Below are 19,401 nucleotides of genomic sequence, written 5' to 3'. Positions count from 1 at the left end.
TGATACAATACAGCCTGCAGGCAGCTACTGGGATTTTTGCAGGATTCTGCCTATCACTTATTTCCAGTTCAAAAAAGTTCTGCACAGGTAATGGTTGCTCTACCCCGCCCGGAAAGAAAAGGATTTTTCTGACCAAGCTGCAACAACTGATGGGTTTGTTTAGCTTTTTTTTAAATAAAAAAGTTTGTTGTTTTTGTAACTGATTGCTCCTGCATCATTCCAATTTTCCATTGCATCTAGATAATATTACCATGGTATATACCCTGCAGTTTCTTATATTTAGTCTGTTGAACACCCAAGGACTTTTGAAGTAATGGCAATCAGCACACTGCCTCTCTCCCCCTGTGCCTTACATCTTCTCTTCTGTAAATGCTCTAAGTACATGTTTCCTTTTGCCTTTAGTTTGTTATGTTCCTTTGCTTTAACACTGAAGGCATTTTGCGTCTTTGAGTTGCAAACCTGAAATCACAATAATACTGTTTGGTTTGCAGAAAATTTGTATGGCTTTATAATAAGCCATCAGGGTCTCACAAGGAGACCCGCTAAAGTGGGTGTTCATTATGTAACTATCTCAAACCCTAAAGAAACCCCATTTCTCAATCTTTTTGGGAGCACTCCCCCAGTTTCTCCCTTGTTCATGTTTAACAGGGAAGAACTAATTTCTGTCTTTCTTCCTTACAGAATGCAGACATAGAAGGTGCCAAATTTAATCACGAAAGCAGCAACTGCTTCAGCATCCCTCCTGACAAGTTCTTATAACTTTAAGAAGGCTGGAGGGAAAGGAAATGTGAGGAATTCCAAAAACTCTGCATCAAGGAAAGGAGCCTCAATCAGCCATCCAGAAGTCAATCTTGAGGGAAGAAAAACATAGAGAGATATTAGCTTGTTCCAGCTCATGTCTTTAAGCTTTTCCCTATAATTCAGTACCTACTGATGTATATAATGGCATTTAGAGTTGCAGAAGACAGAGCACAGGATGAGTGGCAGGATGAGACCCTGCCTAATGCTGCATAATTAAAAGAGAACAGCAACTCCTCAGTATCTCTTTGTGACACTGCACAATCTGCCACAACCTGAACCCGCACATACGTAGACAGTACCCCCCACTCTACACACCCATTTACAGAAGCCAGTCAATACTCTCTTTTTTTGCCTCTCCTCACACTTTGACCCAAATCACTTGTGTAAAGCATCCTGCAAAGGGGGCGGGGAAACAAGGCAAATTATAACTGATTAATCACAACTGAATAGCTTTGAAAAGTCCAACATTTAACAAGGGGAAAGGGAGACAATGTGTCATTCAGGTTTCTGTCTTACCGCATCACAAAATCTGCTTGATCTATTTGTTTTCCGCAGCCGCTCTTTTTCAGGATCCCACCGTTTCCCACCACAGAGCATTTCTTCAGTGGCAGCTGGAAGGGAGTAGCCTAGCAACACAAAACAAGGACCAGTTTGACAGAGAACACACACATCTTTGTAGCAGCTGCTCCTGAAGAAGCTGGGGAGCTGGCAGAGCTCAAAGTGAGGAAAGAAAAGGGAGAATTAGGAGCTAGGGAAAAAACAAAGTACAGAAATTAGCTGGTAAGTAGATGTAGGACAGGTCTGAGCCCCACTCCCTAAAGCAGAACACAACAGACGTGATACAGAAAATAACATTTCTGCTAAACCAAAACTGCCTAAGGTCATGAGATAGATACTGACCAAGCCACGCAGAGTGAGCCTTCTAGCCAAGGACACAGGGGAAATAAGACAACAGGAAAAAAGAAAAAAGAAAGGAATTAAAAAAAAAAAAATGGTCCATGAAAGTGACCTTCTGAGCTGATATACAAAAAGCACTGGGAAAGAGAGGAAGGAAGGAAGAGGGAATGAGGTGATGACAGAAGGGCACTGGGAGTCACGGGTCACCCTGGCTCTCTCTGTGGTTGTTTTGCTGGGATAGGCCACTGTGAAGCCTTAGGCAAAGATATTTAGAGCTTGACAGCAACTCCTTGGACACCCAGCTGCCCAGACACAGGATAAATTAAAATTAGAAAGAGACCATTTTAACTAAGGAACTCTTGCAGCCGCTTAGTGGGGCATAAAAGAACAAGGTCAAATTGTCAGGCTAGACTATGCAGTAATAAATTAGATCTGTGTAGTTGTCTTCATTCCAGAGGATCCCAAAATTACAGGTGGGACATGTTCCTGTTAGCCCCAAGTCGTTCACTTTTAGTGATGTCAGGACAGTCATTTAAACAGTACATAGTGCAGCCCAACATATAAAAAACAAAAGGGTGGTGAAAATACACAGGATTTTAAAGAAGTGGGATTTAGCTACAGAATGGAATTTTTTCACAGTATAAGAGTTAATACTCTCTTAATGCAAAAAATTGTACAGGGATTTTTTATGTATCAACCCTGTCAAAACCTGACTTTGCAGTAGAGACAGAAGTTACTACACAGGTCTCCAAGAACGCAATTGCCACAGCAACAGGATGCACCACCACAAAACTATTCTCCTCTCCAGGAGGAGAGGGTAGAATAATGGCAGCACTTGTCCTCACTTGCACGTACAGAACAATGTCTGACATTGCATCATGTATTCGCCAGGCACTGCAATAGTGTACATGGTCCAGAAACAGATTCCACATTATAGCATAAACTGTACTTGTTAGGAATTATCTCTACTGTCTTACTTCTTCTTTAGATTTGTTTTATCTTCTTTTCTCAGCAAACTAAGTTCCATTCAGCCAGTATAAAGCCACAACCTCCTTTCTAATGAAAAATATTAAAGCATTTTTCTAACTCTGGATTAAGATATGCTAAAGCAGAAAAACAAATTTTAGTTTCCTGAAGCCCAGCCACCATTTGGAGCCCAGTGAGTGACAACATGGCAGTGCAATACTAAGTATGCAGCTGCACTCTTGTTCTGCATCTGCCTTCTCAAGAACAGTTTTTAATTTACAGTTATTGAACTAGGAGCATATTTGAGATTCAAAGGACATTTCATCTCTGAGGTGACCTTGACCAAATGAGAGCTCAGATACTCAGTAAAGGATGGGGAACGGAGGGGATGGGAATCAGAGGAAGTGTAGAAGAGATATGTCTTCTAAAGAACAATACCTTCCTTTTTCAAGATATATCAAAGCTCCTTCCAAGAGAGCTAGTTATACAAAGGCAAGACTGTGACAAATCACAGACAAAGAGAGCAGTTATTAAGCCTTGCTTTTAAGAGCTGTGGACACTGTCCCATAAATTCTGTGTCTTTAGTACATGTTGAGTGGCTTTAGACATCCCAAAATAAACATTTAGGAGCTACTAAATGCTTAAAAATTCTGACTTGCAAGCAGCCTTTGAGATTGTTTGACATGACCTGCTGTCCTTCAAGGGAGGCTTATATGCTGTTATGTTCAAAGATGACAATATTAGTTGTCATTTGCATACATACTTTTGTTTCTGTTGTGGTGTGACATGAAGCTTTGAAACTCTAGTCCTCCAGAGAGTCCAAGAAACAAAAGAACAAGACCAGGGCTGCCAGGGTGATTTGGGGGTGCCAAAGGGAAGTAAAAGAGGCAGATAAAATTACCACAGTGGTTGCCCCTCTGTCTGACCTGCAAAGAAATCCGCTCAGTCTGTGGACATAGGAGGAAAATGAGCCTGAAAGCAGTTCTCTGTGAAAAGCCAGCATACCCACAAGAGGTCACAGACACTTATGCCTCACTCAGCCCTTTAAAGTTCACAACATGGCACAGACATCAGGCAGAATCTACAAGCCACTGTTTACCTTAAAATGTTCAATGGATGCATTTTCCAGAAGACCATACTTACAGACTTTCTACAGACATCTTTATGCAAGAGACCTAGTCCCAGCACCATAATGGGGTGGGGGGTGGGGGTCATAGAGGCTTAAGGATTAAGTGCCCCTGCTGCTTGGTGGGATTTCAGCTCCTTTGAGCTTAATGGAGAGCAATTGCTTAGGATGACCTGGGAGAAACCCGCATTTGTTATCTTGCCCATGATTTTTCTTCAAACATTTAAATCACAGATCTATACTCTTTCTGGGACTGCAGGGGCATTTCATGAACTCTGCCCTGAGTCTCTTCATCCAAACAAACTGCCTGGTCATACATAAATCATACAAGTGAAACTCAAGTGCTGTCCACAAGCAACTACAAAACATATTGCTCCTTTTTCTCCCTACAAAAATCATTTATCTTTTCCCTCTCTGGTGCAGGATGTTCCTGCTATGGCACAGTTCCCTCCCCGCCCCCATCCAAAGGATGCTAATGGGACAGACAGCACAGATAAAGGCACTTAGAGGCTCTTCAAAGCTAAAATGCTGTGGGCTTCATTCTGTGACTTCCTGCCATAAGCATTCAGCTCATTCCATCCTTAGGGCTGCCCAAAATTGGAGGTGCAAAGAGCTTAAACACAATTGCAACACAGTTTACCTAGAGGTAGCTCCAGTTCTAACATGAAGCAGAATTACTCAGCTTGTTACTAGCTTCCCACATCACTCTTGGGCTTTTAAGATATTTCCCTGTATCCTCCAGCTGTTCCTACAGCTGGCTTGCCAGCATATGCACTGTGGATTTTAGGGTGAATTTAATATTTAACTAATTATCAAAACCTAGAGTTATTTTATCCTTCTAAGGGTAAAAAAACATCAAAAATGGTCTCCAATAATGATTTGTTTCCTCATACCAAGTGATCTTATGCTATCTTCATAGTGTGGGTGATCTGCCTTCAGATTTTTTGAATGTTATGTTGGGGTTGAAGGATTAGAAGAATGCTACAACTTCCTCCTGAATTAAACTGGTTGCACTGATTTGTAAAATAGTCTTGGGCATTCCTTGTAATTTCAGTAAGAGGCAATTTTCAATCAAAAGTGTTAGACTTCTAAGATGATGATGCTATTTAGAGATAATACGATGTAGTAAACCCAAGTTTGCTTCTAGGTTTCTATTACCAGCAAAATATGTTTCACAGGACTTACAAAAACCTCCTCATGCTTTCCTTCTTTACCTCCCACAGTGTAACTCTTTGCTAGGCAAACTGTCAGTTCATAGCTAGCAGCATGTAAGTTCTCACATTGTGGGGACACAGCTGTCATCTATGCTAAATGCTCACAAAAAAGCTCAGTTGTTTTTCTCCTTAGCATTTGTTAGGTCACCTTATAATTCTGCCTTTGGGCTGTAAAGTTGTAGCAAAAGCATTTCCATTAATATTAGCTTCCTGAAACTCTTATTTTCATCATCAACACATTTGTTATTTTCTTCATTCATAAAATTTTAACAAACAGCTGGAGTCTTGTGAGTGGACTAGAAAAAAAAATAGCACAGCAGCAGTTTACCTAGTGGAATAGAGAAAAAGTAGAAATAAAGACCAACTCATCCCCATTTTTCTAAGCAATCATTACCCCAGAATACACAAATACTGTTAACTAAAACCACCTTGCATACTGGGAATAAGCAGGGTAAATTCCCTTTAAAAGCAAATATCAAATAATTTCAAAAAGGATTTAATAATGGGGGTTTTAAAAAGCATCTCCAAACAAAAATAAAACTGGAAAGGCCCCATTGTTTAATGTTCCTGGTTTAAAACAATGAAAATCCACCGACAATCAATGAAGATGTTCCAGTTCATATTCATGTAAACAAAAGAACCTGCACACACCCCTGCAAATTCAATGACAAATAAGTACAAAAAGCAATTAAGACTCCCAGTTGAATATGGGACTAATTTAACAAAGCATCTATCCAGCAATTCACTGATTAATTTCATCATTCATCTCAGCAGAAATAAATCATTGTCATCAGTTAAAAGAACATTACATAGTACTAACAAAATACAATTTATTTTAGATAATGCTACTCTAATTTGCTTTGATTTCATTGTTACATTGCTAATGCATTAATTTTTGCCCACTCTCTGCCAAAGACATTAATTAGCAACCAAGTTCTTACTGGGAAAAATTACAATATTCTGCCTGATTTAATGCTGAAGATGTCAAAAAAATTGAAAACACTGAGAACATAAATTAGATTTTTTTTTTAATAAGCATCCTGAATTTGCAAAAAATGCTGTGATTTTACTGTCCCTTTTGAGAAGGCAGAATTCTGAAGAGAAGGGCGTTGTCCAACTGATTTTCTTAAGGAGCCAGCAAAACCCTGGGAGTTAATGAGAAGCCAAATTCTGGTCTTAATAAAACATTTTCTTGCACCTTTAGGATGCAGCTCGCACTTTAAAGGCTAGCTCTCTCTGTGTCAACCATAGGCAGCAGTGGCCTCAGCTTTTTAGACTGCCAGACATGGCAGGGTGGCAAACACTCCTTCATTGTTTAAAAATCATCTTCGATCTGATGGGCCTTTTGTTCCTCCTACAGAGCTGTCAAGACACGACAACTTGACAGCAACTGGATCCAAAAACCATCACTGTGGGGGACAGCGTATTCTCTATAGGGGAATGTGGAGGGTGGCTGTGGTTCCTTGTACAGGAGCCAGTGCAAGAAGTAACTTGACAGCAACGAACACCAGAGAGGACGGAAGGAGCTGCTCCTCCTGAAAGAGAAGGCTTTTCAGCCCATTTCCTGCACTACACCACCACAGGGAGACAAATGACAATCTTCATTCTATCCTTTAGAAGTAATTGTTATTTTATCAGAAAAAATACCCGTTTTCACTTAAAAAGAAAAAAAATGCTTAGGGTTAGCATATTTCTTCTGTGAAAACTTTACTTTTTTAATAAAAGATGGACTTTTTTCAGGAGCATTTCCTCTAAAATTGGGTGCACTGTTATCTAATTGGTCTCACATGTGCGAGCTTTTCAGACATTTCATATATAAACCTTTTTACATTCGACCTGGCCCTTCTGTTTGTAGCTACCAATTAAAATAACTGTACAAAGTTTGAAATGCATCTAAAATATTAACAATAATTTAGAATTTACTTTTGTATACAGAAACAGAAGAAACATGGATAAGAATGAAAGTGTCTTGAGGGCTGGAAAGGGAGAAAATCTTTTCTGTACCATAAATTTTCAGCAAATGTTGTGGGCTCGAACAGACATGAATTTGAACAATATGGTTCAAGAAACCACACTGATACTTTACTGGCAGATTTACTAAATTCCATATAATTCCTAAATTGTTTTGTGTTCTTATAAACCTGCATTAAAAAAGCACATTAATGAAGCTGTGGAAAGTTATAGGTTCAATATGCAAAATCTGTCAGAACCAGAATGTATGTTCCACTGAGAGTTGCTAAATGTGTGTGCTAGCTATAACTTGCATAAAATTCTCTATAGTCAATTAATACATGAAATAATGTGTGACATTTTAAGCAAGAAGCAAGCCAAAAACCTTGCCTGTATGGTCATGCTCTCACAAAACAGAGGGATAGATATAAGCATACTTACAGTCCTTTTGTGGAACAGTTCAGAATTAAGCCCCTGCCAGGCTGATCCCAGGCATGTAGCACCCTCGCACATGCTGTAGCATGTGTATGATAATTATGATCATGTGTATGATAATTATGAATATTAATAAAAAAGCCAGGTATGATTTTTCACATTCTGGACTCATACTACGGAACCTCAATATTTGATTACAAAGCAATTGCCACAAGAAGAAACTGTGATGGTGACTATGAAATCCATCTAGGAAACAAGAAAGAGATCCTACCATGGACCTCCAGATGCCTTATTTTCTGTCTTTATTTCTTTTACTAGTTTCTTTGCTCCCCAGCTGCACCGCCAACTAAGAAATGCTGAAATCTGAAGCTAATTTCCCATACAAAAGTGGCCCAAGTGGGGCAAGCTTCTCTGTAGGTCCATACAAGCATGTCTCAGTCATGACAGCTGTGTTGCTATCAAGGACTGAAGCGGAATTAAACATACAACCTCATGTAAACTTTGTGCTCCTCACAAATATGTACTTCAGGCAGTATTACTTTTTCTTGAGATTAATATCTCATGAAATATTTCTATGCTGACACAGGAATGCAGAAGAACACTTAGGAGACTGAACACGTTACTCCGCTGCTGCAGGAAAAAGTCTTGTACCCAAAAAAATACATGGGTTATTAACTTCAGAGCGACCACACACCAAAGAGAGGACACTTTGCAACATACCTGCATATTCACAAGAGACACAGAGTACCACTAACTAGCTGACAGTCACTTTCAGCTCAAGCTGTACTTTAAGTAGAAACTTCAAAACGGTGTGATCTTTAATAGCTTTCCACCCAGCATGAAGTCACTGTGAGTACTTGCCATGAATTAAAAGAACATTTCATATTGCTATTATGGCATTTAATTCAATGGAATCAGCCAGCCCAGTGCGGGGATTATAAGGAAAATAAAAAGTAAAAAACCCACCAAAACCCAAACATCCAAAAAAACCACACACACACACAAAGCCAAACCATGCACATTTGAAGATTGTAATGGTTTATTGTAGAAAATGGGCTATTGATGGTGTATCATAAACAACATTTTAAACAATGAATGCTCCAGGAATGTGAAAAGAATTCTCCCTTATAAGACAAAAGAGACATTAACAGGTGGGAAAATGCAAAGTTTTGGGAGATTTCTGGATCCAAAAATCTGTGACTTGCAACGCACTAGGACCCCAAACATCAGAGTAAAAATAATAAAAAAGGAAATATTGCTTCATGATTAATTAAAAAAAGGAACTCAGCCTAGTGGGTGCAGGGAGGGTATCTCTTATTCTGAAAGATGTTATAGCTTCCAACATTTCTATGGCTTCAGCTGCATTTAGTTGTTCCATGAAGAAACCCAGTTCCCTGTAAGCTCTACAAAATGAAAAAGAAAAAAAAAAAAAAAAAGAAAAAAAGTACAAATTCCTCAAGAAACAGGTTGACCAGAATTTTTAAATAGCTGCCTCCATTGTTTTCCCTAACTGCTTGCTCATACACTTGAACACCACACTTGATTTTTTCTTTTTCAGTTCTGTGTGGTAAGAAGGATGAACTTTGATTCATAGGTCAAATCAAACTCTACCAACAGCCGTTTGCTGAGAAATGCTCAGCAAAACCTTCTTTTCACCTGACGTCCTGGCACCACCAGATGCCATGACAAGCTTGGAGGAAAACACCATCCACTCTGTGGGGTTCTCAGCCTTGCCAGCAAATATTACTGAGCAGCAACTAAAATCATTGGTGTTATCAGCACTGTTCCCAGGCTGAAAGTCAAAACCACAGCACTGCACCAGCTACTAAGAAGGAGAAAAATGACTGCTACTGCTGAATCCAGGACAGGGGAAAAAATACTTTTTTAATGTCTTGCATGTCTATTAAACAAGAGTAGTTACTATTTTACAAGAGCTTAATGAGTTATTCTGCATGCCTGGGGAAATGTAGTGTATACTTTTAAACTAATATCCTCCATTGCAGCATACAATGTCCTAGCTGTGGAAGTTACTGTGTGTAGGGTCACATTGAGTTTTATACACAGAAGTTTCTGTTACAGTAAATAGCTATTATATTCCATTTAGAGAAATGTAGATAGAAAACAATATGATTATTCAGTGACAAAGTCCTCCAAACCTGATGCATTTTCTCCCTCAGCAATTTCAGGATGGAAGAAAAGGAACAAACCAAAACAGACTAGGGAATATTGCAGGGTACCTACTTACTTATACCTGGTGTAGTAAAAGGTAGACAAATGTACTCTCGTGCTGAATTATTCTCTAGTGAGAGTGTGAGACAGCACACAGTCAGCAAAAATAAGAAAATGCTTGGGAATTTTGCAAGACCAACTATTGTTCAGTAAGTGGTACTACTCACTTATTTTCCAGGATTTACAAAGTATTTCTCACAGCAGTTTCATATATGTACAAGGGTATTGCTAGGACCAATCCACAATGAAACACACAGCTACTAAGCATTTCAAGAGCAACCCTAACCCTGTAGAAATGAGCAAGATGAATGTTTCTACAATCTCATGAGCGGAATACAAATGCTTGTGAAATGCAACAACAGCCTGCACTGAACGTGGGTGGGGGTAGGAAAGGCAGCACACAGGAAAAAGGTGTCAGGAGACCCATCTGCATTTATGTGGTTGATTTATTAAAAAGCTCATCCATCTATAGAAATACAAAGTTCTCTAAAATGTTATTAGTAGCACACAGTATATGCAATAAATAAGGTTAGTTTCAGCTCATAAAAAATATACAGAGCTTCCAATTCTACTTGTATAAAGGACAATAACACTCAAACAATGGAATGGCTCTCTGAATTCCTGAAGGCCCTCTGATCCCGCTGATATGAATAAGGAGCTGCAGTAAAGGAAATCAATCAGCTTATACAGGCACCAAAATAGGGATTTAGTTATCATGTGATAGACACCTAAGTTTAAAGCTCTGGCTTTTACTTTTCAGACTGTCTTAAAAGCACTTCAATTTAGCTGGTATATTAAACAATGAGCTTCTACAAGGAAAAGCTCCACTAATCAAAAAACATTCTTGCCTTTGCTTTACCCCTAAATAGTTCAAATGAATCAAAGACATCTATCGAGTTTCACTAGTTAAAAAGACATCAAAGACAACTAGCAAGGACTGATCTTTCTGGGAAATTTGCAATTAGAGTTTGAGCAGAGTTTAAACACTGAGATTGGTTTCTGGCAGCCTGGAAGAACTGCCGACTTCCTTTAACACTTGCAGACACTTTTTTTTTTTTTTTCTTCTCTATTAATGAGAAAAATTGAGCCTCTTAAGAAAGCTTTACTTACTGATATGGAGGAAATTCCTACCTACTTTAAGATACATTTTACAATACAGATGCAGATCTATTTACTGATATTTCTTGGTTAAATAAAATAAAATATTTTCCTCTTATTACAATTAAGTAAATGTAGTTAAACAGCAAAGATAATCACAGCAAAGAAAGTATAGTTAGGATATATTTTAGGGGTTCTGGTATTTCAAGCTGTTTGGAATAGTTTACGGGTAGTGTTTGGATGAAAAAGCCTTATGATACGGGTTGCCCAGAAACATATGAAAAAATCCAACATACAGTATCATCTCACAGAGTGAGTGGGTTCATTTAAATGCAGTACTGAATTGATTGAAACAACAGCATGAATTCAAAGAAGTGAGCAATGACTTTTTTTTCTCCCCATAGCACAGTCAAACGAAATACATAAAATGCACTAAGAATTAAAAATCAGTTTGAGGAATCAATAAATGTACCCAGCTCCTAAAAGCCATTATATCTGTGTCAGGTCAGGAGGATGCATTAGTCTGCATCTTACATCTTTAGCCTATCTTTCATCAACAAACCTAGATGGCATGTGAGCTGGCTCATGTAATTAACAAAAAAAAAAGTTGACCTATAAGAGTTGAAAAACAAATAAACATAGGCAAGGAAAACAACACAAAGGATTTTAAGGACTGCACATGAAACAAGGGCATAGGTCTTCATTTAGAGCACTATCTCTGTTTAGAGCAGTCTTTCTGAAGAAATGTAGAGCCAAGGTTAAAAGACCTTGCTGAAAAGTAAAGAAAGTGGTTAGTAGCATAACCGGATTTACATATAGTGAGTGACTACCAAACCGTTTAAAAGGGAATGTTTGCTAAACAAGGGAGCAATCAGACAAAAGTGCAATGACATGCAATGTCATGTCTAAAGGTTATGAAAACAGAAGCTTAGAAGTCCAGGAAGGCAGAAAGAAAAAGCTGCTACAATTACAGAATCAGTGAAATTTCCATAAACTATTTTTTCCAGTAATGAAAACAAAGCTCTTTTTTTTTCCACCTAGAGGCATGAGAGTAATTCATGACCTTGTTTGAATAACTTATAATCTGATTTGAATAAACAACAATTTCTGTATCAATAATAAACCACTTAGTAATATAAGATTAAAACAGGGAAAAGTGTCATCTCATTATATAAGGGTGTAGGTTTCCCAAAATGCAAACAGAAAGTGTCATTTGTTGCAAACCTACACAAAAGTCTATTCGGGGCTAGCTCCTCTGATGGGAGCACAGCAAAACAGAGGGGCTAGGCTTCAGGGACCAAACCCAACCTAAGATTGAGGTCTCAGTGGTGTAGTGTTTACACCAGACTCTGAAAATCAGAAGTTAAATTGAGCACACTGAGGCAACTGCAAACCTACTGAAAGGCAATACAGAACAAAATTAATTTCACCCAAAGACACACCTTTTTTCCCACTGACTTGGTTCTTCCCTCAGTTTTAGTATCATATAATTCAGGTAATCTAGTCCAACCTCCTATTCCAGTTTGAAAACTGGTCAATATATGGTGTTTCTTACGTGTTTCAGTGTCTCTGCATCAGTCAGGTAATTCTTTAATTGTCATTCGCTGTGCTGTTTCTCTGACCATCCCCTGCAGCGAAACATCCCGGGTCAGCACCCTGGCCAGCTCCGAGCCGCTGCCTCTGTTCCCCTGGTTGATCTGTCCGTCCCACCCCCGACCCCACCGCTGGCGGCTGTCAATCTACAGGGATGGTGTACTCGCCAAGATTATTCCAGTCTACACAATGGGAAGCGCGTTAGCTTTTCATAGGTTTTCATAGTAGTAACGAACTGCATAGCTCTCTGAGGCAGCTTTTAATACTGTTTTTGTATCTTGATTCTCCTGAGCAAATACAGCCCCTGTATTCTTGATAGCATACAGCCCCTGTATTATTCATAGCACATTTTTGGCACATCTTGTTCATGTCATTCATGTTCTACTTTCTATTCCATTTGTCAGGGGGAAAAAAAAAACAACGAAAAAAAACCAACAAGAAAAAAACAAACAAAAAAAACAACCAAACAAAGCCAACCAACAGCACGAAAAAACAAACAAACAAACAAACAAAAAAACCAACCAACCAAACAAACAAAAAGAACCCCACACAAAACCCAAACTCTTAGGGGCATAATTACATTCATTGAGAGAAGAGTTTAAAAAAAAAAAAAAAAAAAACGATGTGTTATCCTCTGTTCGATGTTGCAATTTGGAGATGACAGTGTCAAAAGTTTTAATGAACTGCAACTTTCTTCTGCCATTTGAACAAAACACTGGAAACCAGATTAACCACGAAAACAGCATATTGTTCTTCGGGTTGTTGGGCTTTTTTTAAGTTATTGTTAGACCCAGCAAGTAGTTTTTCATCTTTCTATTAAACTAAAACTAACTAACTTTATTTTTCACTAAAAGCTATTCCCAAAGCACAAGCAAATGTAGGGCAATCTATTGAATGTCAAGATGACTCACTCTGCAGGAAGCTATTAGCATAATAAGAATGTGCTGGATTGATTACTGCTGAGCGCCACAGACCAGCAAGATACTTGAGGTCTCTAGAGGGTTTTCTCTCCTCTTAGTTTTGGGGCCTTCTTCAGCCATTTTCAAACACTAGGCTGGCGAGAGAAGTTTCCTAACAGTAAACATCTGGGCCTTGTAACTTGGAAGAGGAGGGTGATGAAAGAGCAAAGAACTTGGAGTTTACCAATGGAGAAGGTCTCCAGCTGCAATGACAGGTCATTAATTAGTCTCATGCTGACCCCAGTCTCAGTACTTGCTAGCACATAACACTAACATTCAAACATGACAGACATAAACATCTTCTTCCCAGACTTCTTTCTCTGGCTAAGAAGACCACCCCACTCTGCCTGTTATACTCATTGTATTGCTTTAGTTTTCATCCTTTTACAAAGAAGTCACAGAATGCATGCCATGATCTTCAACTCTTTGAAAACCGACTTGTCTAATTTTGATACTCCCCAAAGTTAATCTTGTAACTTTTCCTTTTGCTTCCTTTATTCACATGAGGAATCTCACGGAAAAAGACAGCACAGGCTTGTGGTTGGCTTTTGATCAGACATGTAACTGTGTCCTCTAGTTTCATCTTCTCACAGTAAATATTTTTTTAGAGCTCTCTCAGTCAATTAAAGAGATATTCAAGTCATGTTGCTCTCCACTCATGTCTGAACAGCCTTTAAAGGCTTAAAATGACATTGTGAATGTTTACATTATATTTCTTCTCAACTGTATCCAGCTGAAAATTGTCATACTAAAAAAAAAAAAAAAAAAGAGATGCTTTTTCCCCTAGGGATATAATCTCTCATTATCTCTCAAAATATGACCTGAGATTAGAAAATCAGATTAAGTTTTTTTCTCTTTTTGTATTTTTACCATCACTAGTAAAGATTCTGCAAAAGAGGACCTCTTAAATCTTCCATTTTTGTGCTGGTCTCCTGACAATGTCATTCATGATACCCAGAAACAAGACTATTAGACCATTCTACTGTAACAACCAAGTTAACAACAATACTGTGCTTTCTTTTTCAGTAAATAAGAGTGTAATGACTTCAGAATTTGCAGAGGACAAGTAGTTTAAATAGATTCTTTTTTCCCCCTCTTCTAATTACATTTTCATGCCCTTCAACATATCCTTTCTACCAGGAAGAAATGCGATTCTGTCTTGGATTGCCATATCCTACATGTTCTCATCTCTTTTACTCAGCTCCTCCATTGCTTTAGCAAGGCATGGCATGTTTGGGTATTCACCTTCATTGTTTCTATCACCAACACAGGTAAGTTATATATAACATCCATAATAAAGCTTTTGTGTCTCGTGCATCTCCAAGATACATAGTTAAAAGCCAAGGCAGAAGAGTACTTGGGCACAGCAGCATACTGCATACGTGGTGGCACTAGCATCCTGCAGCCACATATGGGATAGTGTCATGGTCATAATCCAGTCCACAAACCAGAGCTGGAAGCCATATTTCTGACCTGTCTTGTGCTGTCACACTGAGAAGAGTACTTTCTGAGAAGCAGCTTTACCAAAGACAAATTGCACTTGTTTTCAAGGCAGAAGGCTAAAAGCAAGCAAAAGAGGAGGCAAAGAGCAGGAGTCTGCTCTATGTCCTGGAAAAAACATAGCTGATGTCACCAAACTTCACCTCTGTTACAAACTGTGCTAGTCCCCTGGATTTACACCACTTGCTCAGTGTGAAATAAGATCAGTTGGGCCATCATCTTTGTTCAAGGCTAGTGTGGAGATAGTATGGATGCCCATAATAAGTTCACCAAATCCGAGGCCTCTGGTAGGGAGGACAGTAAAAATCCAGGAAAGGTAATGTTCCCTCTTGAGCTGAAGTGAAAGACCTGTGGGTTTTGATGACAGAAAAGGCAACCTGGAAATAAAGATACAGTCCAGCACAAGACTGGTACTCCCTCAGCCCCTTGGATGTCTAGCAGAATAATAGTACTACATAAAACTGCCTGACGAGTCTGATAATAGGGATCAGTCTTACTGTATAAAAGTTCACACATATAATATCTTCCTTTCTTTCCCTTCAAAAATCACATTGCTTCATTTCAGAGTTTAATTCCAAAATGAAGCAATACCAAAATTACTGAGTCTCATTGAGTTTTTGTATTCAAATCTTGGAAGCCTGTGAAATTTGCAATTTCCCTTTTATAAATTAAATCAAGATTCAGCTAAAAAGTTTATGGATATTAATGAATTAGTGACCTGCATTTTTTGTTCACAACAAAGTCTAGTTGCAGAGCTTCCATTTAAGCAGTTAAAAATTTTACCAAGGTTTAAGCCAGAAGAGGATACTTTTAGAAAGAACTGACTGGAAGATACTGCACTACAAATACTGCAGTGAAGAGGAGGTTGTTTTACAACACCATGCTAAAGATAAATTAGCAATGATTCTACATCAGAATTCAAAATGGGCAAGCCTTTCACATTGAGTTTGACAAAGCAGTGGGTCACAGGCTACAGTATTTTGTTTAAATCACTTCTCCCACTCTTTAAAATTCAGACATCCAAACACACCACATCAAAGGAATGCTACAACTCCATTGAATTTGCAGTAATTGGTACATAGAGGGACTCAACACAGAGCTACAAGCTTGCTGCATTCCCAGAGATCTCACAGAACAAAACCCATGTGCCTCAGGATAGGAGCTGTACTCTGCCAGGTCATACAGGGGTTGAGATGAAACATCCTCTGACCTCTCAGGCTTCAGATGTTATGAATGAGACACCTCCTGCATCATATTCCCCCACTACAGTGCCATTAATATACAAGTTAGTCACTCTTTCCTGCTTTAGGACTCTTTATCCCAAGTACACTGCCTGACAAGCACACAAGTTGTTAAAAAGAGAGAGAAGCTGCAGTGTGACTCCCGCCACATTCTTGTGCCCAGAAAAAACCCATGAAATGACATTTCACCTGGGCCTGCAGCCTCGCTTCTCAGAAACATCTCACAAATGTCACAAGCAGTCACACCCACTATCCTGCAGTACGGTTAACTTCTACACAAACACCTCTCTGACTCTTCTCACTGAGAGGCCTAGGGAATAGCTCCATGGAGTTTCCATATTCGGTCTGCAAAAGCTGAAAAGATACTCTTTCCAAGAGCATTGCAAGATGCAAGAGTTCAGGCAGCATCTCTCCCTTTCTCTCTACTGTCATGGACAAGAAAGCATTCCAAAATGAAGACACACAGGCAGGCAGGCAGACAGACAGAAAGGTTTTAGCTGAGGCCTGTAGATCTGGTTGGTATGAAGGACAGACCTCTAATGCAAAATCTCACACCTCAGCGGATAAAAGAATCCTGTAATTCTAACCAGAAGCATAAGCATATGTGAAAAAATATTAACCTGTAGCCCAGCGAGTTTTCAACAGAGATTTCATTGGTAGGTACAATATTGGCAGTAACTTCCAAAGTGCTGAATGATGTACCTTTATATTTACATATATCACATCCATATACCTAACATAATGACAAAAAAGCAATTGCAGGCTGCAATGGCTTGAAATAAGCATTAAATAAGGAAAATTATAATGAATCAAGTTTAAAAAAAAAACTCCATAAATAAATGAAAAGAATATTGCAATGATTTTGCAATAAACATAACAGAAGTGCAAATTCTCATTGTTGACCCAGCAGATGAGGTAATATCCTGCACAGCTGATTGGACACTCAAGAGATCCTGACTTTCATTGTCTCTAAACACTGATGTAATTTATATCTGCTTGCACACCCAGAGCAGTGCTTTAAAGAACCTAAAAAACAAAAGTAAAGCCCAATCATTCAATTAACAGCCCAATCAGCCATGAGGACAGAAATTAAAACGTTTTCTCCATAAAAAAAATCTGTGTTTTCTAGAGTGAATTTTAAATTTAGGAAAATGGCTAGCATTTGTCAGTATTCTGACTGCAATCAGGATGTGTGTTGTATTTAATTTCTGTTTTGATTGTTCATGAATTTCAATGATTTGGTAGGGTAATATATTTTATGTCTCTTGTCTGCATTGTAGACCTAGGCAGCAAGTGCTCTGAAAATCAGTACCTTAAGCTATAGTGATGTATTTTGGTATTGCAGTTTGACAGGCAAAGTCTGCAGTTCTATTCCCACATTTATACTTCTGGAGATGGTGGAAATAAGATATATTTTGGACGCAACATTGAGTTACTGGAACTCATTAGTAGAGTACGATATATGCGCCAGCATAAGGAGTCCTTTGTATCCAGAAGCAGTAACTGCGCTGTAGCAGGGTAACTTGAGCCATGTAACACTAACATGCTGCAGCTGAAGCACCATGACTGTGAAATCACCAGATGCAACCATACAGCTTGAGGTCAGGTCCAGTCATAAGGGTTCCTACTACTGCACTGGAGATAATGACACAGAGCACTTTGCATCTGCAGGTGTCAAAATATCTGAGGAAAGATGTTAAGTAAGAGAATCAGACAGAATAATAATAATCAGACATATGCTTGGGATCTGATCTGCAAGCAGCCTTTCCATGGCACTCCAGGCACAGACAATGGGGATTCCAAACTCCAGAGAGCCTATAGGTTGCAATACAGCCTCCATTGTAACTGATTTGTTTTCTGTTCCTTCCCTCAAATTAAAATTCCTCTTCCCCATTCAAATGAACCTGTCACAAATGATTCCTGACAAGTTCCAAAGGAGTGGGAAGAATATCAATGCACAGTGTAAATTGCTCTTAACATGCCACCAAAGTAAAGAAATATTTTTTCCTGAGCTCATCATTTTTGCAGAGACAGCTTTTTTCTCTCTTGACTAAGTAGCTAGACATCGTTGAAAGCAAAACATAAAGATACGGCAATCAAAAGACAATTTTTAAAGTACAAAACTATGGGTTTTAAATTTACTCCTCCTGACACAAATTTGGAGTGCACTGCCAGTACATGGCAGTTAGGTGTATGTTAGTGAAATGAAAAAGACCTTGAAAGCATAATTTCAGAGAAAATGCTTTTTGAAAGAGAGCATCCATTAATTCTGTCAGAAAGGCTACTCAAAGCCACACACATACCTGTCATGTTATTGCAAGTTATAATGTATTTAGCTTCCCTGAAAGTACAACAGTAAATGGAATGTTGACCTATTTGCCAGAAGATCAGAGAAACTTCTTGAATTTACAGCTAGGTAAAAGGGCTGTTAAGTGACTTAATTGGATTGTTGTCAAATTAGGAATGCAGCACATCTTAGATTTCCTGTATGTATTCAAGTTTTAAGATTAAAAAGTTTAAAAGTTTAAAAAATAAGCCATAACTGGCCTGGCAACATGATATTTAACAAAATACTTTGATATGGTTTCCAAAAACTCTGTAGCACATTAAAATAATACTTAATTCACTTTAAAATGCCACAGACAAATGTCATCACAACATATTAATTGAGAATGGAATCAGGGTCTTTTTGTGATCTAAAATGATTAAAAAAAAAAACAGAGAGAGCAAAGAAAGGTGCCTATACTCTTAAATAATGGGTTGGGAAGACAGCTAACAAATACTGAATGTTCAGACGCGCAAGAAAAACATCATTAGAAAAACAGTGCAACGCCATAAAGAAGAATTTCCCACTGCAAAAAAAATCAGAAAGTAAGTATGAGCAACAAGACTCTAATTGTGGAGGATTAAAGAAAAGCAAGATTCAGTTGAAGTTAGGTAAACCCCAGCTAATCAAAACTCCTGACTGCATGTGTAGTCCTTCTGCAGAATCATCATTTCAGCTTATATTGCCTGTGATTAGTAAGTGCCCTGCCTGTTTTGACTTTACATTGCTTGATGAAATTAAGCAACGAGCCAGTTACATTTCAGAAATTAGTGCATCAAGCATTGGATATGTGCTTTAAATCCACCAATCTGAAATTAAAAAAAAAAAAAAAAAAAAAAAGGACCTTTTCAGGCCAACGAAACTTCTCTAATCCTCTTTTACCACTGAGTTTTACTGAACAAGACAGGAAGCTCAGTGGCTTAGACCAGGCAAGTACAGAATGTACCAAAACCTCATACAAACATTCAAAACCTCTAAGAATTGTGCCCTTTTTCCTCTGGACATAGCAAACCAACCATATAACATACATCATATATTCATATATGTTCATCAAGCTGTAGTTCTG

At 38.5% G+C, this 19,401-nt stretch overlaps 1 protein-coding gene across 1 annotated transcript in view; it reads right to left on the bottom strand.

Annotated features, from left to right (window-relative positions):
* Positions 1-19,401, bottom strand: part of ST8SIA1 (ST8 alpha-N-acetyl-neuraminide alpha-2,8-sialyltransferase 1) — a 131,496-nt gene that overhangs the window by 61,916 nt on the left and 50,179 nt on the right. Inside the window, exon 3 of the mRNA XM_065684416.1 lies at positions 1,318-1,427. Within this exon, the coding sequence (XP_065540488.1) occupies positions 1,318-1,427 (110 nt within the window). The remainder of the gene's footprint in view (positions 1-1,317; positions 1,428-19,401) is intronic.

The sequence above is a fragment of the Lathamus discolor genome, chromosome 1, assembly GCF_037157495.1.
Source record: "Lathamus discolor isolate bLatDis1 chromosome 1, bLatDis1.hap1, whole genome shotgun sequence".
Lineage (NCBI taxonomy): Eukaryota > Metazoa > Chordata > Aves > Psittaciformes > Psittacidae > Lathamus > Lathamus discolor.
The sequence above is the reverse complement of the archived record's forward strand: the minus strand, read 5'-3'. Positions and strand labels throughout refer to the sequence as shown.